We start from the raw sequence: 27,329 nt of genomic DNA on the forward strand, positions 1-27,329 counted from the left end.
ATTAGAAATTGAGCTTCTGACCTCTCCTCAACTGGATACTTCTCAATGCAGTCATACAAGCTCTAGTAAAGAATGACTGCTCCCTTTTACACTCAGCATTACCGCAAACCTGGAATTGCTTGTCCTGATTTTCTCCATCTATATTACTTCTATGACACTGCCCTCTAAGGCCTTTGGGGACACACAGGAATTTGCAAAGTTGCTGAATACATTGTCAAGATGTGGAGTTCATAGAGATATTTAAAAGTCAACTGGAAGCAGCCCTGATCAGCCTGCTGTCATAGACCCTGCATTGAAGGGGTGGTGGGGGTCACTTCCAACCTCAGATGTTCTATAAGTCTTGTCTGGCCTCTCCAAGATTGCAAGCATGTTTGTACAGTTATTTCACATGTAACATTGCATTTATATTTGGCTATTCAAGACAAATTAGGAAACAGTAACATCTTGGGTTTTCATCTTGCCTGCAATGCGGTGAGAAACATTTTAAGGGTGGAGAAAACACTGCCTCTCTTGCATCTTGGGATGCTTCCCAACTTCTAGAAAGGATCTTCTGCTTTACAGGAAACTTGAATACAGCTTGTGCCTCATAAAAGCCACCATTTGATGGCACGAACAAGGAGATTTCCATTGTCTTTTGACTCTTTCTAAGACAATGTGTCAAAAACAGGCTGCGGGACAGATGCCTTTCAAAATGTAGCTGTGATCTTCTTGATGTAGTGTCAAGATCTGGCTTAGGTACAGCGACCACATTGGGTTGTTCTGCTTGCTGAGTATTTGTTAAATGTTAACAGTGGGCTTGGAACTTAGAAGGCTAAGGGAGGGCTTCCCTGCGGCTCTTTTATAACTAAAAGATAAACCTAGGAAGAAAAAAACAAAATAACACAAAACCCTCACAAAAAAACAAGGAACGCCCAAAGACTTGTAACAGAACACTAATGTAAGTATTTTAAAACTCAAACATCTTTGTTTTTCCTCATATGAAATCACTGACATCAAAGAATAAAGCAAGAGCTGGTTCTGAGGGCATGTGAGGAGAAATGACTCTGAAGTAGGGAGGATAAGGAGGTAGCAGTGGAAACACAGGACATCAGCAGAGTTTTCCTACCCACAGGGCTTTTCGGCCTCAATGGAATATTCCCGTGTCCCATTCAGTGCTGCTGTGTCACATACATTGAAGCTCCCTGGCACAAGAGCAGTTTGTTTTCACTGTCCTTACAATAGCGAGGGCCTTTCCTTTTCATCTACATTGCCCTGACCTTCCTTTTCTCCCTCCCTCCCCCCCAATCCAACAATTATCATTAGATGCAGGAAGAACCTTGTTGTGGTTCTGCTGCTCATAACACTATTTGCTATGCGAATACTTCCTGTGCACCCTGCCAACATGGCACCTCTCCAAGACATAAGACTGGTGTTTGGGAGATGGTCACACAAGCATGATACTTTCTACTGCAACCGCTCTGCCCTTCACCTTACTATGGGCAAGGGCTATAAATATCAAATGGCATGAATGAAAAGCAGACGAAGGCTGCCTGTACCAGTACGAGTGTTTTCAGCAGTGTGGACTGCTACCCTGCAGATAAGCAGGGATGCACAAGATCTTCAGCATAATTTCCAATGTACTTTACACAGAAAAGAATCTGTACGAAAGCTTAGTTCCTAAAAAAGTGAAATAAACTGTCCCTGCATAGTATATTCCCGTTATTTGCATAAAGCCTTAAATGAACACTGGGAAAAAATTGCAGAGCTTCAAAATATTGATTGAAGGCTGCTATTAGATCTTACATGCAATGAATAAACTGGACCCAGATAATGTAAGATACATAATAGGCACAAAGGAAAGACTTTTGTCTTACAAGAATCCATGGTGTTCCTTGCCCCTGTATGACTTGCTGATGGATAGCAATTTTTCTATACTTCATTCTTATCCTCACTCTTTTCCTAAATGCTACTTACAGAAAAACATGAAAGTTCATGTCAGATTAATAGTAGTACCTCTCTTCTCGACCCATGTATCTTTCTAGCAAAAAACCAAGGACGCCTAAAAAACCCTGACACAGGAAATGCACAAGAGAAGCAACCTTAAAAAATACGAAGGAGATAACTATGGCAGAAAAATCAAAAAACCGATGACTAGAAAGTAGAAATGAAGTATCAGAAAAAAGATTTGACATGGCATACAACAAAGTAAGATAACGCTTTGGTGATGAAAACAGGAGGACTGAACTTCTAGTATAAGGCAATAAATTCTATCAAAAGAGACAACACAGAAGCAGACCATTTTTAAGACAGCATGGTTGAACACATACTCTGGAGCCCATGAAAGGCATATAGAAAAAGGAACTGAAATCGGTTTTAGTTAAGAAACAAATGCACAGGCAACGGTTTCAGCTGTAGGAACAAAAAAAGTATGGAACACAAGTAAAAGCCAACTGAGCACATGATGACAGCACTTAAAGCCCCACGCCGCCTTCCTACCTGCTTCAAAGCATCGTGCAGTGTGTTAAGCTTGACCTCTGACATGGTCTGAGAGTTGACTTTCCCTCAGCGATGGTCCTAGCAGTAGAGATATTTTAGCTCATAGCGAATACAATGAAACAGAAAAGTCAAAAAATCTGAGTTACTTCATCAGTATGTGAATTTAATTACATATCCTACTGTTTACTCATCTTTTCTCACATATTCTGGTGTTTTAACAATGGCAACCAAAAATCACTAAGGTAATTTTACAGGAATCTTTTTATTTGAACTTAGAATATAACCCACAGTAATTATGAGCACTGTGTGGCAATATTTTCACTATTTAGGACAGGAAGTGAAAAATACCAAACACATCTAAAATTGCATTAGGGATTTGTGCAGACAGAAGGTAATTACACAAAGTGGACTTTGGCCAAGACTCTCAGAATATGAAGCGATCTCAGAACCTTGTGGAAATTACCATGGGAACTTTAATGATAAGTGGGCTAAATGTCTGTTTAAATTGTCCTAAAAAAGATGCCTTCTCTAACAGCACATTGTCCCTTAGCTACACAGATTGACAGCACCATCATATTCCAAAATTAGATGGCATGTCCAACACTACAGCACAGAAATGGAAAAATAAAAACAAATAAACAAAAAAACACAAAGAACAGTCATCTAAAAAAATAGAGCAGGAGAAGACATTACAAGTGTTTCACATGCACAGAATCACTTGCTTCCCCCTCTAATTTATTTCAGATTAGTAAGAGATCTCTTATTTTAGGTCAGTGCTATGACAATGGAAATATGCCAACGTAACCTTCATTTTCTTAATTAGCATTTAACAAGAAGTTTGTCCTCCTCTAGAAATATTTCCTTCCATAAGGAAGAATAACCTTGAACAGAAGACAAAACTAAGCCAAGGAGAGAAGAAAAATGAAACTGAAGCTCCCGATATATTTACATGCCTTCGAAATATATTTATTTACATACCCTTAAAATGTAAATAAAATAGATCTGAGTAAAAAATTACTTCATCTCCCAGAAGCAAGCACTGTATCTGTATTTATAACTGCTCTGGGGAAAACCAACCACAAAGAAAGTCCCTCTTTTACACACGCTTCCTACCATGGACCATGTGCTCATATAACTCATTGTTTACCTAGTTGGGAAACAAAAATGCCACAAAAAAGCAATCACAAGGCAGATGGCTGGTTTCACTAATCTGACCCTATTTCTTCCAAGTAAATCCAGTCTATAATAGTGATGTCCCAAATAATCCACCATTCCTATAATACTTAGATTTGCATATTTAGGTTAGAAATACCCAGCATCGCTGGATTAAGATTTTCCCCCACTAAAACAATGCTTTGTCATAAATGCTACTCCAGAAACCACCCTGATGCTTAAACCAGACGTGTCCACACACTGCAAACCTGAGTGGAAGCACACTCACAAAACGTTCTTCCTAACACTCACCTCTATAGCTCAAATGTGTTTGGCAGTTTCCTTTTACTCTACTTAAACCCGACCATAAAGAGTGACAAATGCAAAGATTCTCCCTGTAGCCGCCCCCGTGATAACAGATGACAAGATGCAGCACAAGCTTCATCTCTTGCTAATTAAACGAATCAATTAAGAGACTATTGTTGCAACTGTGTAACTGCTGTTCTATAGTGGCAATAACAACCCCACGGGGAGGTCTTCTACTACATTAAAATGCTGTCCTCCTCAACTCCATTTGATATTATTAGAAACAGTTATTTGCGTCTTGCTGTCATATTAGTAGCAAAGGCAAATTATGGAAATATGCAGACCAGAATGGTCCCAGTATGAGATCAGGTTTGGTTTTCAGCCTCCAAGGGAACAATTGCTGAAATTCCAAAGTTCCCTAAAGTTCTTTAATGGAACTGATAAATCTATCAGCACAGCATCCATTTAGATTCTAGGTAAGGGTCACATATTTGCATACTTTCCTGCTAAGCTGATACAATTCAACTAGATAAATTATCATATTAAGTTTACCCTCCTGAGTTAAACTGATGGAGTTCAAAATTGTTTTCGATGGTTGTCATTAATCGCTGTTACATCCTAAATGCTCACTTTGAAATCTAATTGTGCTGGTGTACCAAGGGTCATATTAATAGCATTTTTAATGTTAAATCTTTGTAAAACATGTTTATTTTACTGGTATTACCACTGAAGCTTAGAAGACTAATGAGAAACAAAGTATATTTATTATCATCAATAAAAACTTCATTTAAAATTTACATTCAGAGACTTAAATTAGTTTTACTAAATTCATCATGCCTTTGTTTCATTGAAATTCCTGGTTAAGCTTCAAAGCCATATGAATTAATACCCCCTAAACAGTTCTTGGGTATATGCCAAAGTTGGAGCCATCAAAAAAGCTGTTTAGAAACATGGGCTACACATATGTTTATTACTTGGCAGTGGATATCATCTTCAGAAGAAAACACTAGATCTACACTATGAGAAAAGAGTCTTGATACAGTTAAAAACATTTCAACATTGGTGAATTTTTAGTCTACTGAGGGAAATCACTCAAGTTACCTTTGGGTAACCTGTTGTCATGGTTTAAACCCAGCCTGTCCACTTGTGTTCCAAAAAGTAACAGGCTAACCAAAGAAGTTCAGCCCTTGTCCTTAAAGCATTACTGAACTCAATAAAAAAGAAACTTGTCAAAATGAAGTATGGAAAATGAAATATCCTTTTTTTTCATTTGCTTATTTACAAGGCATAAGGGGCATAATTTATCATAAGCAAAGCCTACTATACTAAAGATAGCACATGCACTACAGAATCCACCAACATTAAGGATGTTTATGGGAATATTGACCTACTTATGATGTTATCACACAATTTTTTTCTGCAAATTAAAACTTTAATTGAAAATGGAAGAAATGGCCAAGATTAAAAGATTACCAAATAAAAAGCAAAATGTTAGAATCTAAATGTAATAGCCCATTTCCAGTCTGGTGTTGTAAGAAAGCAAGGCTTGCAATCCAGGTTTCTGCCTCCCAATTCATTTCATCTACTTATCCCATTTGTACCCTATTTTAACCTGTTGATCAATTTCAACCAAATTTGAAGGTAGGTAAGTCAAACTACCTTTAAGTATTGTAGAAACCATAACAATATTTCCACAAACCTTCTGAAGAGCACTGGCTGTGTTAAGGAAACAAGAGACCTAAATCCATACTCCAGTTGAGGAAAATATGGCAGCAGCCAGTTGGCCAGCCAGCATGTTCACACTCGCCACGCAGCAAACACATATAAGCTTCAGCTTCACCTGGACGCTACCACTTCTCACTCAAGGAGGTCTCAGGCAAAGACTACAGGAAATTGTTCTGTGGGAACTTATGGCACTTCTGGCTTCTTTTGAGTCGCAGAAGCCAAATTCAGAGCACACTCCGAATTCAGAGCACGCTTCTATTTCACTTTCCAAAGGAATCCTGAGCAAGATTCCAAAAATAATCTAAGTGATCTTAGGACATGGCTTTTGATAACACCAGTATTTCTAAATCTCTCAGGTGCATTTAAGCTTTCCTCCATTGGACAGCTTTAATGTAATCACTATACCTTCTGCTTTAAAACATAGAAATATATAACAGAATTGAAATGAGAACAGCATATGTAGCTGTGTGACCCAATCATCCACATCGTGTCAACTGGAGCAATTCTCACTGTCAAGTCCCAACAATGGGACAAAGTATCACTACTTCCACAAGTGAAATCCTTGTTGCATGAATTATCCACTTTCTGCATAGTACTGCAGCAGCTCATAGCCAGCCTCAGGATTCTCACCACCCATATTCAAAAGGGTCTTGTGGAAGTTAATGCTTCCAGAAACAACTGCACGTTTCTCCTAGTGAGACCTTCTGCACTATTAAAAAGCCACTGACAATAGCTCTACTACTAGAAGCACTGTGGTTTGCAGTGCCTCCAAAACTGGGTGAAAAGAACAAAATCAGTACGACAGCAGAATTCCATTTAGATCAGCAGTGATCCTAATCTTAAGGCTTGTGAAGTGAAGAGTAAAAAAGAAAAACACCAAAACATTTAAAATGAAGACATTAGCTTGCAAAATAAACACCTACTGGACTATATTTATTTTCTTGTGGTTAATACTCTACCTGTTCCAATAAATATAACCTTTGTAACCTCTGCACGTTTTCAACCAGTGTTTGAAAGTCTGCATAAATCTTCACTATCTAGTTTCAGAAGTGTCACATATAGAAAGAAAAGCAGAAAGAAAGAAAACCTGTTAAGAACTGCAGTGATTTGTAAGGGTGAAAGAAGCAGGTTGTTAAACATTTGTCGTTGTGAGCTAAATCAGACTCATACAGTCAAAGCTTCCATCTTTATTGATATTTAATTTGTCTTTGTGAAAATACAGAGACAAAGTAAAAAGGAGGAGGGAACTGTCTGAAAGCTGATAAGATTATATACAGACTGAAAAGTTCCACGACAATTTGTAAGCCTCAGTAATGAGACAGAAAATTGGAAGTTTGCTGTTGAAGCAAAAGCAGACAAGTCATGGCAGGAGGGAGCAGAAAGGGGAATCAGCAGTGAGAAGTAAAGTTACTATACTGACCTACATCTCATAGGATAAACTCAGATACATAAATTATGAATATGCAATAAGCCAGGAGCAAAGGCAAAGATTTTGAGGAGTGCCTCTAGGTAAAGCTCTCCATTTCTAAAAAACATCATGAACAACATATGTAACTGATAACCCTGAATGTGCATGAAACATCCTTTTACCAATCTATATGGAAGTAGCGAAAGAAGAATCAAAAAGTCATCGACAATAACTACTAGAACATCAGCCAACTGTGATAAAAAACATGGCTAGGGCATGACAAGAGGCTAGTTTTCCTAAATCCAGTGTTCTCAACCTGGAGTTTCAAGATCTGGTCGCAGCAGTAGGTCTCTGGACCGTTTTAAATGGGTCTGCAAAAAGGCTGAAGAACAGCAAGTGTAGCATTAACAAGCTAATAAAGAGCATAAGCATCCACAGTAGCACTTCAAATGTTTTGTAAATCAAAGGTGGCAAAAAGCACTTCATCAGGGATAAGAGTGAAGCAATCGAAAGACCTCCAATAAGAAGTCTGAACCAAGAAGAGAGTGTTAGGAAACTCAGAAGCACCTAAAGATGGCTTTATTCATAGGCCAGAGCAATTCCACTTTGTTCCACATCGGTTCATACATTGTGTTCACCATTGAAGGAACATTGTCAAGTAATATACTGAGCAACATGACTAACATCTGTCACATCTATGTTCTTTCATCCTTCCCCAGGGGAAAGAAGTAAGTGTTTTTCTCTCTGTCAATGCTGTGATGTTAGAGAACAGAAGATCAAAGAAATGGCATGAATGATGAGCAGATTATAGTGAAATTTTCCACTGTGGCTGGGGACTCTTCACTGTCTGGGACTATCTCTTTTGAGGAAAGTGTTCCACCAGCAGAACTTTGCTGTTAATCATGGCCTGCAGCCCAAAGCTGTTATGGCTGTGATGGAGCTAGGCTACTCACTATCCAAACATATAGACAGTATCTCTTTATTCAAAATTCTACACAGAGGCCACTACCCATAGTCTAAAATAAGTTTAATGCTTCCATAATAATTTGTAGTTCTCTATGCAGCTTTCTTAGTGTCCAGATCTATTTTACTGCTGAAGTCCATCTGACAGAGGCGTGAATAACCAGTAAATTTGGGCTACTGGTGGACAGCAAAAAACATTCCTCTAACATAAGAGAACAGAAGGTGAAACAAAGAGACAAGAGACACGACAGAAAACTACAAAGAGGAATGAAGGATGGACTTTGGTCCTTTGAAAAGACTACTCAAACACACAGGTTTTTGAACCGCAGAGGCATAAGCAGAAACTCTGTGTATAGACGTTTGTATTTTGCTATAGATCTTTATGTTTCTATTTCATATCGATCTTTATGTCTAGAAAACAAGTCCTGTGAGGAGCAGTTGAGGGAACTGGGATTGTTTAGCCTGGAGAAAAGGAAGCTCAGGGGAGACCTTCTTGCTCTCTAAAACTACCTGAAAGGAGGTTGTAGCAAGGTGGGTGTTGGTCTCTTCTCCCAAGTAACCAGCAATGGGACAAGAAGAAATGGCCTCAAGTTGGGCCAGGGGAGGTTTAAACTGGATATTGGGAAAAATTTCTTCACCAAAACATTTGTCAAGCATTGAAACAGGCTGCCCAGGGAAGTGGTGGAGTCACCATTCCTCAAGGTATTCAAAATATGTGTAGGTGTGGTACTTAGGGACATGGTTTAGTGGTGGACTTGGCAGTGCCAGGTTAACGGCGGGACTCGATGATCTTGAGGGTCTTTTCCAACCTAAATGATTCTGTGATTCTACATTTGTTACTAACCTACTTCTGTGAGCTGCCTACACACAGGAGACAATCCATAAATGATTGCCTCCTTGTTGCCTGGTACTCTTGCTTTTGGGCACAGTTTTGGACATTAACCTGAAGCATGTATTGTCTTGTTTTCTTTTTCTTTGTACAATATATAGCACAGTAAGATTCCTTGGTGTTATGGTAACAGTATGAAATACACTATCTGAATAGTTTTAGCATAAACTGGCAGAATAGCAAGACTCCATCAGTATGTGATATCTAGTCATGCTCATCAGAGAGGAAAAATAAGTGAAAACTCTTGTAAAATTTCAGTTACAGCAATAACCCATGATCTGTTCTGAAATAATTTAATCTGGACTCAAAATTTTATTATTCCAAGAAGATTAAACCAAATCAGAGTAGTTTCCTATGCAATAACTATTTCTTACAGCTAAAGGTTGCTTCCTCCTCAGGCAGAAACATCCTTGCACATCCGCCAATAGCATGAGTCCTATATCAGATTTGAGACTTATAATCCACTACCAAAAAACAATTTGGAGAAAATAAGCTATCTAATGCCACTACAATTTGAAGAGACATGCTCAAGTAGCAAAGAATTTCTACTCATGATCAGAAGCAAAAATATTACAAACCCATGTAGACCTCCAAATAATGCTAACAAATGTACACTCAAAGCTATGATTCCACTGGGGAAAGCAATGTGATTTTTCCTGTTCTCCTCTAAAATAACAGAAACATGTTATTGAAAGAAACATTTGTCTTATTCTCCAAATATTTACCATATGATCTACAGCAAAATTCATATTAAACTGTTGTCCTACTGCTGCAGTGTAGTTTTCTCTGTCTCTGTCCTTCATCTAGCTAACTGGGACAGCAAGGAGGTTTCTAACAGAGAGGTATACCTTTCACTTCTCAGTGTCAGCTGGCTTCCTGAAGCAGGGGCTTGTGTTTTATCAAAAACCAGTAGCAGAATTGTTTCTACCATCCAATGACAAAAAATCAAGTGAAGCCATTTATCGAAGCTGGTGCCCTCCTGACAAGCTCCTGTTTACTCCTGATCAGCTGGTTCTAAAAATTAGTTCTGATGGACAGGTCAGCAGTGTGTACACTAAGTAGCACCATGCTGCCTGCCACCACTGATGTGCCACTAACTTCTGCCCTCATCAAAGGTAACACAGAATGCTCAAAGCTATCCCTAACATTTCCTACTATGGAAAAAGAGTAGAGCAATAATTTCAAGAGCTGTTTATTACACCGATAACAATTCATTATAATAATGATGAGCAATAAAGAGTTTCTTGCTGCTAAATATTCCTTTCAAACACTTACTATCTTGACTGCACTTCTATGTTAGCAAAACTTTAGTAAGAGACGTAATGGTGAGTCCAAAATGTATTTTTAGGACCTTCATTAAGATGATTTTATTAAATGTCTTTGAACATCTACATCTGTGTATGTGTACACACACACACAGATACACACACATAGACTGTGTATCTATACATGTAGGCATTGTAAAGAAAACCCATCCTTCTCCCCCTCCATTACCTAAACTGAGTGTATTTAGTTGAAATTAGAAGAGTTCAAGGAGTGAAGGACAAATTATATAAAAGAACTTATGGGAAAGGAAGAAGACAGTAGGCTAGAGGATCTGTTAGGAACACAGGTGCAGACTCTGGGTTGGATTCTATGGGAAAACTGGTATCAGAGCAAACCCTGGGAAGCAGACTTCATTACTGCTTCTCTACTCTGCTTACTGGAGTTTTCTCTCTGGGTTTGATCAGCAAGACATATGCATAATTTATATTAAATAAAAAATATATGTGGATAGAGTACTACAGCCTTTTCTGTTTAGTCCTCTTGAGGATTATTAGTTGTAATCACATACTTGATTTCCCAAAATAACTAGGAAGCAATAAACACACACAGGCTAGTCAGTAAGATCTGATATATATTACAATCCATTAGCTGTTTCATCATCATTTTTTTAAAGCTGAAAGCACATCAATAGTGTACCCTCTTTTGTCTTCTTTTACTGTTGCACAAGGCCCAGCACAAAAGCTACAGTCTAAGTGAGACTCCAGGGCACTCCTACGAAACATTTTTACATCTAACTTAACAACAAATTTAATTTTTAATGTCACTAAATACACAGTCAGAATTTTCTCTGCTACAGCACCCGCTTACAGGGGATCGACTAAAATCTTTTCAGTATTATCAAGATGCATCTGTGATTACATCTTATCTACTTAGAGTAATTATTTTCTTCACACACAAAGACTAATAGATCAATGAGCTAGCAGCAATCTTGCATACGCAGGACGCAACTCCAGAGCTGAAGCATCATTACAAATACAATTGTGCGGAACAAAATTTTTCGTTTATGTCTTCTTTGTAACTGCCCCTTTGCTTGATATTGAATAGGACAAACATATTGAGATGTATATATAGAGATATATTTATAGAAGAAAAAAATATTAGGGGCACATTTAATCTCTAAAAGACAAAATGCAAGTCTTGGGTATTCTTGTTGAGTTTACTTTTACCATGTTATACCTCCCAAAAAATGGCTTTATAGGACTTGTAGAAGAACTAATCACAAGTAGAATGAAAGCATTATCAATATACAATGTTAATCTACTTTTGTCCTAAACATATAGTGTGCAGAGACGTTAGGACTAAATTCTAAAGGGAACGTTTAAATCCTAGGCTTTTCACTGTTAATGTCACTACAGTGAAACCTGTTGGCAGCAATCAGGACAACTTACTTTAGAGGATACTTCAATTCCTTTTCAGAACCATTTTAGGCGCATTGATAATTAATTTTTCCACGAACTTGGAAAAATTCAATATCAATGAATACATTTTAATTATTCAAATCATGGAATTGGAAGCTGCCATCAATCACATGTATGTTTATAAGCATTTGTCACCTAACACGAAACTCTAGTTTTTGTATTGTACGACTGATGCAAATAATAGCAGATGAAAAAACAAATCAACTTTATTGAGTAAATTCTCTCTAATGGTATAAAATCTGATTAGCATATTAGGCATACTTCTCTCCAGCAAACGAAATCTGGAGAACTACAGAGCTACTAAATATGGTTAGAGAGAGATCGAACACTTTGCATTACTAAATAGTGTTTTCATGAGACAGTTACTGACCCACCTCTGAGACATGAGAGTACATGGTATGGTGAAGCAACAGTGATCATAAAGTTGAGGTGACAGGGAAGAGTGGGTTTGATCCTGATGTGGATCAAACCTGAATGTGCTGCAATAAGCTTACAAGTCTTCAACCAGTTACTATTAAATCCCTTGTAAATGAAACAGAGGCAGACTTGAATCAATTGAAATGTGGAATGCAGACACTGTGCACTGTGCCTTGGAAGTTAGCTTCAGAAATTTGCCTAAATTCACCTGTTAAGCTCAGCATATTTACACATAATATTAACCTTCACAAGACAAGCGTAAATGTGCGCCAGTGTAATTTACCTATTTGCTGTTTACGTTATACTTTTCTACCACTATCAGTCTTGACAGTTATACATACTTACCACTGTGCCTAGAAACTGAATGCTTGTATCTCCAGAGGCATTCCGAGAAAGCCGCTGAAAAAAAAACAGAGGAAAAAAGTGACTAGAAATGTCCCCAGAATTTGAAACCATTGAGTTTTCTGTGTGTCACATCACTGTAATCAAAACTAATTGAGTACACAAATCTATACATAAAACAGATAAAATAATTTCCTTCAATAGTTTCAGTACCAGAAGTTTAATTCGTACTTCAGCTCACATTTTGGTTTTGTTTCAGTCAACTCAATAAAACTTATTTTGAAGAACAACGAAAACAAATATGGCCAAGTACAACACAGAACAACCTTGGGCTTGCAGAAAGATGAATGTCATGATTAATGAGGCTTCTGCCATCTCTAAACGTATTCTGTATTCCTGTTACTCACATTTAGTATTATCTTCATTCTCTCCTAATGAGAGACATTTTAATCTCTTTTTAAAACGCAAACCTCCAATGATGCTACTTTGAAAACAGGAAAAAAAAATGACCTTATGAAATGTCTGGTCACCTACTGTGGTTCAGGAGTTGATTGAAGTTATTAAACAGTCTTCAAATATTACATTGTCAGTAAGCCACAGAACAATGCAAAAGAAAATATGTTATTGATTTAACACCGTATTATCCATCATCTAAATATGCAAAACACAAAGAATTCTTTCTTCTTGTGAATCATCTCTTCCTTCAACATGAAAAGTTTTTTCTCCCTTTTTCTTCCTGCTGTTAAATTACAGCACATATAGACCCAAAATCAGGACCCTTGTCACAGAACACAGCCCTAATACTTACACAATGTACATATGAGTAGAGAAGCACAGATTTGAGAAGGTGAGTATAAACTGCAAAGAGCTGCACAGAGATCTTTGGCATTTTAAAGACAACGAATCCTAGGAACAGGGCTCCCTAAGCATTTTATCCCAGTGTTCAGCATTCTTATCATTAGGAAGTTTTTTCCTAATATGACTAAAATAACCCTTTACTGCAGCTGCAGCACATTAATTCTCTTCTTCATCGCAGACAGGAAACACAAATTATTCCCTTTCTTTTTACAGCTACCTACAGGTATGTGAGGAGCCATTATCACGGCTCCCTTTAGCCTTGTCTTGTCTAGACTAAGTGAGAAAGTGCTATACAACAATAGATAGATATCCTCCAAAACAATGTTAATAGCAATAAATTAAATTCTGGTCTCTTTACAATAATGGTGCATGTTCCTCAGCTACACTTTATGAAGTAATAATTACTGCAGCCCAAACATGCTTATTTTTTGACTTAACAGGTCACACACTGACACTGCAATCTGTACAATCATATGAAAACAAAGGATGATGTGCCAAAGCCTGACATATTTCAACAATAATGATTAACGGAATGGAAAATATGGGAAATAAAATTTCATACAAAACCTGACGTTTACTTTTATAAAGGAAACAGGAATATACACTTTTCCCACAGTCTAGGATAAACACAATCAGGTTTTGGAAACCACAAAGAAGAACAAAGTACCGGCTGCCTACAATGAATGAACTTCATGCCAAAACAAACAAGTCCCAACCACTTGATAAGCTGTCAGAAAATGGCAAGCTGAAAAAAATTAAAGGATTTAATTTCTTTTTTTCCTGGAATGCCCTCCACCCTCGTTAGAGTTCTGTCACTTATTGTGCTACCCTTTTGTCCGCTTTCAAGGGTCATTAGAGACCTTTTCATGTCCTAATAAAAATTCCATTTTTTTGGCTAATCTCCCCGTCACATAGAAAAACACAACCTAAAAAGCAAAACAAAACAAAACAGAAAAAGAGCCCTTTTGTAATTTTCTTTAAAGGCTTTCAAAGTAAAGCCAGGTATCTTGACAACCTGACTTATTTTTCACAACTGAAAACAAAATCATTAAAGTATCTCCTCACCCAGATTCTCTTTACTCACAACTAAATAAGCTAGCACAGTAATAATCAAGCCCTTTAAAAAACAATTTAATAACCAATTTAATAAAGCCAAACATATATCTATATCAAGAAGGCACCTTCTAAAGCCACAGTATCAAGACAAGACAAAGATATGAGCAGCCTTCTCTGACACTGTTGAAGTGCACTGGTATCACTGTATAGTAAATCCTTACTGCTACTGTTTGCCCTGTCCAAAATGCAAAGCATTACATTTAGTTTTTGATAGCATAGGAGTCAGTATAAGCACTAAAATCCATCTCTTGAATTCACAGCCAGTCTTGAGATGCAAAAAAAAAAAAAAAAGAAAAATAGGGAAGGTGAGGAAAATAGTTAACAAACAGAGGAGAAAAAGAAATTTCCCTTCTGGGTATATTTCAGAAAAACAAAAACAAGAAAGAAAGGTAGAGAAATTCTCTAAGTCACAAAACATATGTTACATCAAGACCAAAAAGAGAACCATCAGGCTTTTGAGAACCATGTTACAAAAGAAGTCAGCACATTATCATAATTAATGTTTCAAATTACAGTTGTAAATAAATTTCAGCTGTTAGATGTGATTAGATTTTTTGAAGCATATTGAAAGGAGTTATTTCTGTTCCACTGGTGGGCTTGTGTTTCTGGGATTTGTAAATGTAATTGATGTTTTCAAGAAAATGAAAGGACACGGTTAACAATTATTTTTTTTTTATTTTTCACCTCTTTAGAAAAAGGACCAGTCTCCAGTTTCTCTTGTAAATTTAGATATTTCCATATTCTATACCTCATAATAGATGGTTTCATATTGCATGTGATAGCAGGAAAGTAATCAAATAGAGGTAACAAAAGAGAATAGCTAATTACATGCATTGTTATTATTTTCCTAATAAACTGTGAATTATTTACTGGGAGGTTTACACTGAAAAGCAAGGGAAATCTACCATTTGAACAAAGACAAAACGTCACTGCATGTTTACCTGCCAATTCAGTAAAATTACATTGTTGGCATCAGTTACACAACCTCAGATACATCCGATGCTCTTCTGGTTGATTCAACTGATAGAGCTTCAGACTAACTTAATTAGCATAATATGAGTTAAAAGTATATTTTTTTTCCCCTTTTATGAAAGTAACAAGCTAAATCAAATCTGAAAAAAAAAAAAATCACAACTTCAAAAAATCCATCTGCAGTCTCAAAGCTGTCAAATGGGTGTGTTACATAAATATTATATGTATTTTTACACGCACAGGTTACAGTATGCTATACTGCATATGCTATGTATATGCAAACAAAATGCTTATGCATGTGTGTAAAAATAGACAAGTGTATACAATCATACAAAATGTGTTTCATTTTCCTCCTCCATCTTCAGTGAATGCTATACCACAGTCATTCCACAAATCATCATTTTAATCTGTAAATCCCAGTAAATTACCAGAGGTTAGTGTGATATGACTTTAAATTCTTCTGCTTTGCCATAGAAAATTATTTCCACTTAGTTGGGTATCAATGATCTATTCATTGTAAGATGCAGTAGGGTTACAATCAGCTTTGCATTAAGCCTGCAGTGGATGAGCGCTTGTACATAAAAAAAATTATAACAACCTTTACATGAAGAAGGATAAAGAAGCTCAGCCAAACACACAATACATATAATTGAAAGAGATTCTAAACCGACATAGACATTATTAAACAACAACAAGATCTCGGAGTATTTCCCACAAATCTTCTGGTATCTTGTATTCTCCAAGCTACTGGAGGGGAGCAGCTGCAGGGAAGGAATGCTCTCAAAACAAAGAAACTCCAACAGACCAAAAGCAGATTTTCTGCTTTGCTTACAAATGAAAAAGTAATGTGTCAAGTCAAAATGAATATGAACTGGCAAAGGAAATCATATACAAGTTTCTCAAACACATTTATCTTGAACTAGTATAGAGCACCTTTATTTGTTGAAAGTAAAACTGGAGACTATTTATTACAGCAAGTGTACAGATTGTCGCTTGGCCAATGTTTTTTGTAACTTTTTCAAGCCCTGGCATGGCTATATTAGCAACTGTACTACACGTATCAGGCTATACAGGATAAAAAATAATAATTAATAAATAAAGCCTATAGATAGACTCTAGATAAATTTTGAGAGAAACACTGCGTAGTTTCCCACCATGGTGCTGTCTTTCAGAACACAGAAGTTCTTGCGGCCCCTATTGCTTCATTTCAACTGCTCACTACCAGGAATTCTGAACATCTTATGCCATGAATTTCAAGTAGAGAATGCTATCCACCTTTTGGCCACTATTTTTGAATTCTTGAAAATTCAACCTAGCAAAATACAGGTGAGAATCATCCCCTGACAGGTTTAACTAAAAAAAAAAAAAAAAAAAAAAAAACCACACACCACGAAAAACAACAACAAAATCCCATAATAAAGAAATTGGGGGGGAAAATACAGTATTTTCCCTTGTGAAGTTATAGCAGATTCATTTGCTATTACCTCATCTACAAGATTTTGTGTGCATGAGGTTGCTTGGACATATGGAAAGCTCCATCATCCACCTATGTCATTACCATCTTTGGAGTCCCATGGTGGGGTCAGAGAGGAGGAGAAAGCTGCAGAAGAAGCTGTGAAACCATGATATTGTCTTTTTGCCAGAACATGAGGAATGGTTTGGCTTTATCAACCTCCTTTTCCCCTCTCCTCCTAGAACCTTTGCAAAAAGCAGAACGTCATTTCTGCACTCCCTTTCTGCGGTGCAAAATACCAGTTTAGGGATGTAATCCCAGACTAGCATGTGACCAAGCCTTTTTTGTATGTTGGAGACTGTCTATTTGGCACTATATGTTCAGACTTGTGCACCCTCACAAGCCTTCCCACTTGGGATCACTCTACTTCTGTCATGATTTAGTGTTCTCCACTGGTGGTGCCATTTCTTCCCCTTAGTGCATTAAACTACAGATGGAAACTTCACCCCATTTTATGTGCTGCTCCATCCTTAGCCATTATCAGGTTTAGATCACACTTTACTGTAAACGAAGCCTCAGTTAGCTATTCTTCTCAGGGCGCATCCACATTTTCCAGGTTCTTACAAGGGCAGCAGTCACCCAGTGGGGAATGAGATGATCAAGTCCTGCTGCATATGAAGCGTTTTGACACGTGACAGATGTCTAAGACTGGCATAAATGGTACTTTGCTGAAGTAGTCTTTCCCTTTAAAAGGAATCCTGCCAGGATGCTTGATACACCAAGCTCCCCCAGCACCTGCTGAAAGCTACCTCAGTCCTTTTTCAGGGACTAAATTCCCAAACAGTACAAATACGGACTTACAGGCTTACAGGGCATCAATCCACGCAGATAAAGGTGCAAGTGCAGTTTCTAAGAGGCTGAGGCTCCATATTACTACTTTTAAAAGAACTGTTCTCTTAATGCCTGGGATTTAATTACAGTGGATGGCTTAGGAATTTCTGTCCTCCCATAAACAGAAAAATGGAAACACAGATCCTTCGCAATATTTCCTTAGGTGATACCCAATGTTAATGTCACTCGTTACTTCTTTTTGACAAGCTTTAGACATGCAATCATTTAATATTAATATCACTGCAATATTGCTATTACATATATTTCGAGTGTCTTTCAAGCATGCCCATGTGCTCCTTTAACCCTTCGAGGTAGGTAGGTATTATAAAGCAGTAGATGAGAGGCCTTAGAACAAACAAACAAAAAACCCCCAACCATAAAAACCCCAACAGGAAAGACTGTTTATTTGGTGTTGGCAAAGAATGAAGCTAAAGGACATTTACTCCAGCCCAACATTTCCAGCTATTTACAATTATTTACAGTAATGAAGAGTTTAGTCTTCCTGTGAACTTCTAAATTTTTGCTGTTATTAGATTAAATCACAAAATGACCAAAAGTGTTAGAAACTTTTCCCCTGTTTTGACATGCTGTAATATGTTTTGAACTTATAAGGGGACAGTGTGCAGGTAATACACTGCCATATGAGTCTAGATCTGATAATGTTTATGACTGCCCTCAGTCAGATTCTTAACAGGATCCATAGTCCTTTCTCACTCTTTGATGCCCCTTCCTCTTCCTTCCCCTTTGCTCTCTGAATGTGCTACCATGTTCAAGAGAACCATTCCTTGTCTTTCAAGGTTTAGATATCATAAAACTACAATGTCTGTCATCAACTGAATACAATGCTTTGGTCTTTGGACACAGAAAGAATCCTTACAGTTACTCATATATTGTCTGTCATTAAAATTTATAGCTCCTGTGGAAAAAAATATGGCATAAGATACAGTGACAACTAGTATTATTTGATTAACCCCTTGATTAGAACAGGATATAACTAATCCCATTAGGTTAAAGAAAGAGAAAAGTTTGTTGTTCATAGACAGAGCTTTATTGTGGGAGACCTCACTCTGAAAAGTGGACAGTAAATTCCAGCAGGATTGATTTGGCATAGTAATTGATCACTCATTTCCTCCCCAGACGAAAAAATAATTTCATTTTCATGAAAGAATCGATAAGGGGGGTAGTGTGTGCTTTTTGCTTCTGCTGAGCAATAACACAAAAAATAAATTAAAAAAAGGCAGCAGTAATCTGCCATTTCATGATCTTTTATTTCCTTGAATTTTCCCCTTGTCTTCACACATTCTCCATGCAAACCATGGACAAGAGTGTGGAGACAGCCTTCAGTTAAACTGATTCCACACAAATTGTAGATCACTTATAAGATTCAGGTACTTGCTATTTAAAGTAGACATTAATGTCTACTTTACCCTGGTACAACAGTAAAGGATATACGATATTTTTAAAGGCTTCATGACTCAGGAGCTGGCCATACTGCTGTTGTATAGGCTTCAAGAGTATTCAGGGCTCCTTTTAAAAAGTAATAATTTTAACAATTTTGGCAAACACCCATGTCAATGAAGCCATAATAGTAATATTTGGTTTAATATGCATCATTGACAATTACAGCAAGCAGCATCAAAAGGGATGGCTTTTACACACCTTCCCTTTCGCTACAACCTTTGGAAATAAACGAAGTCTCAGTCCTTCCTTAGATCACCCATGATCAAGCGATAAAACCTAAGTGGTAGAATTACAAGTGTTCTTGCACAGAATCGTTCACAAACTCAAAAGGCTGAACTATGTAATAATTATCTAAAGCAGCTCACTCACATCTTCCCAAGCATGAATCATGCATGTTGATGAAATTTCAGAATCTCTTCTCTGCTTCTGTGTCTGGTCCTTGGGAGGGATCCATCTCTATGCACAAGAACAGCTACGTTGTTGTCCTGACACCAGGACATCACAATGTCTGTGCTCTAGAACACTGCACAGCTTCAAAGTTTCCTGGCAAAACCTCCTTGCCAAGAGTTTGTTTTTAGTTTGCCTACACCAGCCGTTACCATCCAGAAGTGATAATCCAATAGAAACATCCGCTCCACGCTTGGTTTTGGTTAAAAAAGGCAAAAGGAAATATTTGAAATTAGTAATGAGAACCAGTAACAAATCAGCGAACACTATTATATCATGGTAGAAGTCTAGGTTTTGCCCACTGAGCATAGTTCTGGTCCCCACAGCTCAGAAAGGAGATAGAGAAATGGAAGACGTTCAGAGAACAACAGAGACATAAAGCCAGGCTTCCCTGCAAGGAACAACTCTGCAGCACTGGAAAGAGGCAACTAATTAAGGATGAGGATACAAGCAGCCTGGACACAGTGAGCAGGGATCAACTGCTCATACTCTCTTCCGACAGAGGGACTAGGAGGAATTCAAAGGAAACTAAACGACACTGGCACAGCAATTATTAGACAATGATAAGGCTGTAATAAGCAACTTGCTAAAATCTATCATTCTCTTTGTGCAACTGCAGGGAAAGAAGTAACAACAATAACAGTGCCCTGACCAACATGTATTAATACTTTCCAAAAAATTTTAAAAGCCTGAAACAGAGCAAGGCATACTGCACTGTATGTCACAGGCTTCTGTATTTGTCTTTTACCTGAGACATTTGAGAGCTTGTTTGCACTTGTCTCAAATGCTAAGAGAGTGTCAAGTGAGGCAATAAAGATCAGTTTCTCTCTATCAGATCCACTGATCATTGGGGAGTTTCAAGGCTGAGCTCCCATTTTCTCAGATGACTGTGGCTGGATGAGCGAACAGGAAAACATGGGCAGCCTGTGTTTCTATACTTCAAATAAACGAGGGCCATGGACTGATGCCTGGTCCCAAAGCCAAATGGCAATGGCCATCTCAGTCCCACTGCTTAGGTCTATACAGCATGGCATAAATCTGTATCAGATTTGTCTAGGTCAGCCGTAAGTGGAACAGGCTGAAACAAAGCCAGGGAGTGAGCTACCAATTAATCAATATGGGCCATCAGGAATTCAGTGCTGGGGCTCACACTCTGGCTTTTCTTCACCCAACAGTACAGCTATTTGGATAGAGTATACCCAAATGTCTGCCAATGTTTGCAAATCACTGCGCCCCTCTTCTAGATACAATCTAGCAAAAATAATTCTGAAATCATGGGTAAATGACAACAGCAGAGTGTGTGCAGTAATTGCACAGCACTAAGGGATGGACCGTCGAGCAGTCTTCATGTACACCGCTTGCTGAAGCTTCCAAAAGTCATTTTCAGGGTTGAAGAAAATGACTGTGCTGAAGTAATGGCACTTTAAACCTGAAACCTATGTAATATATCCTTTCACATATTATGATTTTGGGATCACAAAACAGTAAAATAAACATATATATATAGGCAATTTTTCTAGAAAAGAATTATACATGTTTGAAAAAGGCTCCACAGTGTTGAAGGAAATAAATACTTGGGCATAGGCTTTGTTCTCCTGTCAAACATTTCCCAGAATATCAGTCATTTCCTAGGAACAAAGGCTTCATAACTTACAGCATTTTAATTTTTCTGTTATTATAGACCAAAATAATAATCAAAAGAAACATAGTATCAGAGGAACACTTAAATTTGTCATATCCCAGGATGTAGAATATATTCCTCCTGCAAGCAATTGTTGATGCAATAATAAATTAAATGAAAAAATAATAAGTGATGCTGTCACTGAATTTGCTGTAACACTGTAAGCAGAGAAAATCCCACTGATAAATCTTCATGTATTTCATTCGCAAAAACACTTGAAGCTTGAGGCTGATGATTTCAGCTTTACAGGATCATGTTCTTCTTTAGTAACTCCATTACTCTCTTAATTACACCTTGCTGTGACTGATAAAGACCTTTTTACTGTAGAGTTTGGGATGTTTAACAAAGTCACAGAACAGTTAGGCTGGAAGGGATCGCTGAAAATCAGGTAGTGATATTCTCTATTCAAATCAAATGCTAATGTCAGAGTAATATTGAGCTGTATAGGACCTTGTCCAGTTGAGTTCTGTCTACATCCTACAGAGCTTCAGTTCAGCAGAGACCAATCTGTAAGCCAGGCAATACAAGGAAAAGACATCACCAGTGCCATTCTAAAATCGCTTTGCTGAAGCTGCCAAAAGCCACCAAGAGTTTTCCAGGCTCCAGACAGAATGCCTGCACTACCTTTAGAGGGTGGAAGGTTTCATTGCAGCAGGCTAGCAGAGCCGTGAAACCAGTACAGGCCAGCAACATGCCAGTGGAAAGGCTGGGTGCATATGATATGACGAAGTGGTACAGCAGTGTTGGCAAAAGACGGTGACAAATAATTTAAACCATTCTATGATTCTGGCTCAGCATCCTTTTGCTATAGGGAACTGTCTGCAAGCAAATGGTATACAAGGATGGGTTGAGTGTTTGATGATGGGATCAGTGAAAGCAGAGCATTTAAAAGCACTAAGGAGTTCTAAAATTTGTCCATGTGGAGTTGCCACAGAGCAGCCTCAGAATTTGACTGGTCAGTGAGGGAGTTTTGAGAACTTGCCCAAACGTAAGTAATGCCAAAGCAAATATGATTTGAGGATCTCCTACATGCATTTTTTTTCTTGGGCAACCTGCTCTCTGCAGATACCTGATCTTCCTGCACAGTGTCCCAGCAGAAGGCACCTACTTGTAACCTGACTGTACTAAGGACAGATTTGCAGTTAGGTTCAAGCCCATCTGCCGGACTTCATGGATTCAATTATCTTCAATTATCTTCAGGTCCCTCTAGACACTGGTTCACATGAAGAAAAGAAAGATGTTCAGCTCGAAGGAAAAGGCAGCTTATTGCTCCCTTCTCTCTTTCCACCAGCTCCCCAGTTCATGTGCACTGGAAAAGAGAAGTGGTGATAGCCAGTGACTTCTGTAGGCACAGGGCTCAATGAAATCCAGCTTAATTGTACATGGGAGCAGAGACAGAGGAATAAAAATGCCCTCATTGTCCCAAAAGATGCCTGCTGCCTTTTTCCAACTGTTGTGACTTTCAGAATACCATTCTGAACCACCGTTCTCCCTTCCAGTTTCCACTGGAGTCTTTATGGTTCTTTTCCAGAACTCAACCAATCTCCTCTTTTCCACCAACTCCTCACAGAAATCATTAAACACCTTATGTATTTGTTTATTTTTACTCTAAATACTGCTTTAAAGTTTATATCATATTCGAATCATGTTTTATACATGAATTTATTTTAAATATGTGTTTTCAATTAAATAACAGCCAATCCTTTCAAATCTGAATCCTCAGGAAGACGTATTGTGAATACCTGCCCAGTTACTTCTCTGATTTTTTAGTAAAGGCAGTTTCAAAATTGACAATAGCTAGGTTTAAGTCAGATTCTGAGACACTAACATCTTTGGAAGCAGGTAGGGGAAACCATTTTGGCAAAGTATTTCTGCACACAAGAATTTCATTTGCTTGGGGATCAAAATCCCATGCTTCACAATGCGTTACATTCAGCCTCCCCAAATGAGAGAGGTAGAGTCTACCCATAAGTGGAGTAAATGCTAAGAAACAGATTAGCCAAGGAACTACCAAAAGCAACAAGAACAAAAAAACCATGACGGAATCTGTGTGCGTCAAGAGTTGCTACGGGGTCTGCTCACATCTTCCTCCCTGGAGATTGTATCTCAGAAATCTCTTGCTCAAATGATCCCAAGTTTTCATCAGTTAATCACTTTGCACAGCATCCTATGGATTTCACAGTAATCCAAAGCAGCAAAAAGATTTCCAAGCCCTTATACTGCAGCCAAACAGACCTGCAGTATACCCCAGGGTTCTGGTCCCTCCATCATCTGGGGACCCAGCCAGGCACTCCACAGCGCCCATCTGCTGCACACAGATGGGCTTCCTCGCAAAGGAAACAAAAGCAGGAGGGAGGGGGCTGCCACACGTCCTAGTTGTGCCCTGATATGCCCTAGACAGACTGTGACCAGGGTAGATACCTCTCCTCAGGCATCAGATATACTCCCAGGTCCCGTACTCTAGAAACAGTCCTAGAAAACCTGTTTTTTAAACTCATAGGACTTCTTAACTCTGTGGCAGAGTTGGTGCTCTGCTTTGCTCTAATACACATGGAACCTTTAGCAGAGGAGTGGGAATATAGGAATATGCTTAATTACTTCTTTTTAAATGTGCGACAGATACACGACAATTTGAATGTCTAGACTATAACTTACATAAATACATTTTAAACCAAAACATTTTAAAATTATTTCTTTCCTGCTTCTATGCTTAAGTGCTTTGCTGGATTTGGGCCAGACTGCAGGATCGAGCCAAAGGTGCATAAATCAAACCTTCAAAGAAATATAATGTTCACAAAGACTGTATTGGGTTGAGCAAATTTAGAAGAACGAAACCAACTCCAAGCAGAAATTAGATTGGCTAAAAATTAATAAAGCACAGCTGGAATTATTCGATTCATCCATATTTGTTGCTTAAATGGCTCTAGGGCTGAGTCTTGCTGAAAGAAGATACTTCAAGACTTGGGGGTCAATTGCTTTTGGAGACAAATTGACCTACAGGAATATACTTGTCTAATTTGGTTCTTGCAGTGGGGCAAGTCTACAGAAATATATAACCAAAAAACCAATTTAGATTCCAGTGAGCGTATATCAGAGGTCAAGTTCAAGGTTCCCATAAATTTACATATATACATGAAAAGAATAATAACTTTTCAAGCTACTGGGTTTCATTGCTAAAAGCAAAGACTTATAGATAAAATCTGAGAAAGAAACAACATATGTGCTTATTCCACATTCTGTTGGATAGATACCATGCAGTCAGCTCATTGCTTGTTGCTGTGGCCAGCCCTGCAGTATTTCATACAGTTTGGTCATACAGAGTGCAAGTAACTCTGCTGCTAACTCAGCTCCTAGAAGAAAGCATGTTCAGATCTCACCATCATTAATTTTAAAACTAACTTTCTGTGCCAGTTCAAATACTACACTTTTAGTTAACTGATCTTACTACTATTAGTCATAATCTGCGACTTGTACCCAGCCATATAGTTATTGTATAGTTTTCAATGAGGCCTCTAAATATGGTTATCCATTCCAAACATAATGCTTTTCTCCTAGAGAGATTTTATATATTCATACACCAGTATTGTCTCCTATCCAAAATGAGGATCGCACTTTATAAACTATCACAAAATGGACCAGTATTATAATACAGAAATACGCTTTAACATAGAAAATTATTTTAGATGTAAAAAAGCCCTAAAGCTGGTATTAACCTTTCAAGAAGCCTACAAAACTGAAGTCCAGAATTTACTTGGGAACACAATGAAAATTGCACTCTCAGTCAATACAAACCTTGAAAGGTAAGAGTATTTTTTTATCTTCAAGATGCAGTCTTTTAAATTCAGTCACAACAAACATAATATTTCCAGTTGGGTAATTTACCAAGAGTGAAAATGAAAAAATACATTCACACATTTCACTGTAAATTATCAGAAATCTGACCACTGTGTCATTGAGAAATATATAGGAAATAGATAGAAAAATACCTTCAATAACTTCAAAAGTTTTGATTTTTTTTCTCCTTTGAAAAAAGGAGATATTACCAGGATCAATAGATATTCATAAATAAATGATTTGTCAACAAATATATAAATCCTGACTAGTGTTATCTTCAGAAAATTTACAAGGCAATTAAAGGCACCCCCTTTTGTTTGGAGTTGGTTTCAAACACGTTAGTGGTCAGAAAGAAAGAATATACAACTACATTAATCTTTTTTAGTCCTCTTTTCTTAGGGCCACACAAGTTTGGGATGGTTTCTACATTTTTCTTCTGAAATCGTGGAACTAATCAAATTTCATCAAAGCATGTAAAAAACCCACAAAAAAAATCAAAACACCTTACATGGGAGATGCACTGTCCTGCGACTTTCAAAATGCGAAGGCCCAAAAGTGGAAAAATCATGTGATCCAAACATGAGCAAAAGAATAATTTTATTGCAGGACCCCACAAGGGTTTTGGTTGGTTTGTTGAGTTTGACTTTTTTACAGCAATCCACTATTTCTTAAGTGATTAAGAAACTATATATCTTCACATCCATTAAGTAAAGAGATCCTAGAAACTGTGTAAAATAAGCAATTTCTGTTTAATAGAAAGATATTCAGAACTCTAGAAAAGTAAATTTGAGACAAGGTTGCTCCACTGCAGCCCTGGATGCATTCAGAGTAGAAGGATTATGTTATTCATACAACGTCACATAATTTTTATGATGCAGCTAGTTTAGACCTCACATATCAGTATTATTTTTATACCCAAATGCTTCTGGTTATCTCAGCTCTGCAAATGAATTGTGAGTTTACCTGTATAGTCCTCTGAGTGCCATCAATGGTGACAGACAATAAGGGTGAAGCCAGGTTCCACTCGCTGGTCACATTTAGTTTCATCCCATCAACTTCCACCTGTTGTGACACCAAACAAGGCTGTTACTATGAAGACAGACAGAAAACTGATCTCAAGTTCATTACTGCATACAAAGCAGCAACCATTTTAAAACAGATGGCTCCCAAACAACCTGTCATGTTTACTGCTTCTGCCATAAAAGACAGGGTCCAACAACAGAGTCTTCCAGCTATCTCTGGGGAGAGGTGAAGGACCTGTGAACAGCTGCCTCTGAGTAGCAAGGTTTCAAGTGATTTCCAGCAAGTAACAAACAGCCATCCAACTTTTAAACCTATCTGGACATGCTACATTTACTGCAATTAGACAAGTAATGCATATAAATTCCAGTGACACCTTGCAACCCACACAACAGGGCTTGCATATAATATTCTCTCCAAGGACCAAGGAAGAACTTTTCCTATGCTTCTAATGAAGGGTTTTGCATTGTTATCTTAATTAATATGAGGCAGTAATTAATTCTTCGGTGTTTTGCCTCAAAGTCTAGGAAAACTTTGCAAATTCTGCCATTTTTTCTTCCGACATACAGCTAATCAGAGGAACACAATTTCTGACTTGAATTACAGAAAGATTTTTTTTTTTTTATAAAACCTCCCATAATCTTGAGACAAAAATATTTCTAGGTTAAAAGCAAAAATTCTCAGTTCTGAAGAAGTAATTGAAAAGTGGCTGTAATGACATTTCTGTCATTCTTCTATTGTATAATACTGTTTAAAAACATACATCACACATTCAACATGAAGAGCCTTAGAGAAGAGCTGGATTATGAAAAATAAAAGTTACTATATATGGATTAGTATTATCAATGATCAATATTTGTGGCACGTTCTGAACACTCATCATGCTATTCAAGGTAAGTAAATATGATTTCAGTTATATATTCTAATAAAAACAGAAGAAAAAACAAAGTTGGCCGATTTCCTTCCTCTCTCAAAATCTCTGAAATATATTTAATTAGTAAATTGCAGACAAGATTGACAATGACATAAATATTGCACACATTCTCAGTAAACTAGAGGAAAATTACTGCATTTAGAATAAAACCTGAGCCCACGTTTTGCAAAATAAAATTATAAAGCCTACTCTTTCAGATCTCAGACTAATTGTTTTTTCACCTTATAGTAAGAACAGACAA

General features: G+C 37.6%; 1 protein-coding gene across 4 annotated transcripts in view; it reads right to left on the reverse strand.

Moving 5' to 3' along the window:
• PCCA (propionyl-CoA carboxylase subunit alpha) overlaps positions 1-27,329 on the reverse strand; it is a 277,569-nt gene that overhangs the window by 46,947 nt on the left and 203,293 nt on the right. For all 4 annotated transcript variants that reach the window (XM_030476424.1, XM_030476421.1, XM_030476422.1 and 1 more), the window contains 2 exons: positions 26,098-26,196; positions 12,425-12,478 (listed from right to left, as the gene is read on the reverse strand). In XM_030476424.1, coding sequence (XP_030332284.1) covers positions 12,425-12,478; positions 26,098-26,196 — 153 coding nt within the window. The remainder of the gene's footprint in view (positions 1-12,424; positions 12,479-26,097; positions 26,197-27,329) is intronic.

This window comes from Strigops habroptila, chromosome 2, assembly GCF_004027225.2.
Source record: "Strigops habroptila isolate Jane chromosome 2, bStrHab1.2.pri, whole genome shotgun sequence".
Taxonomy (NCBI): Eukaryota; Metazoa; Chordata; class Aves; order Psittaciformes; family Psittacidae; genus Strigops; species Strigops habroptila.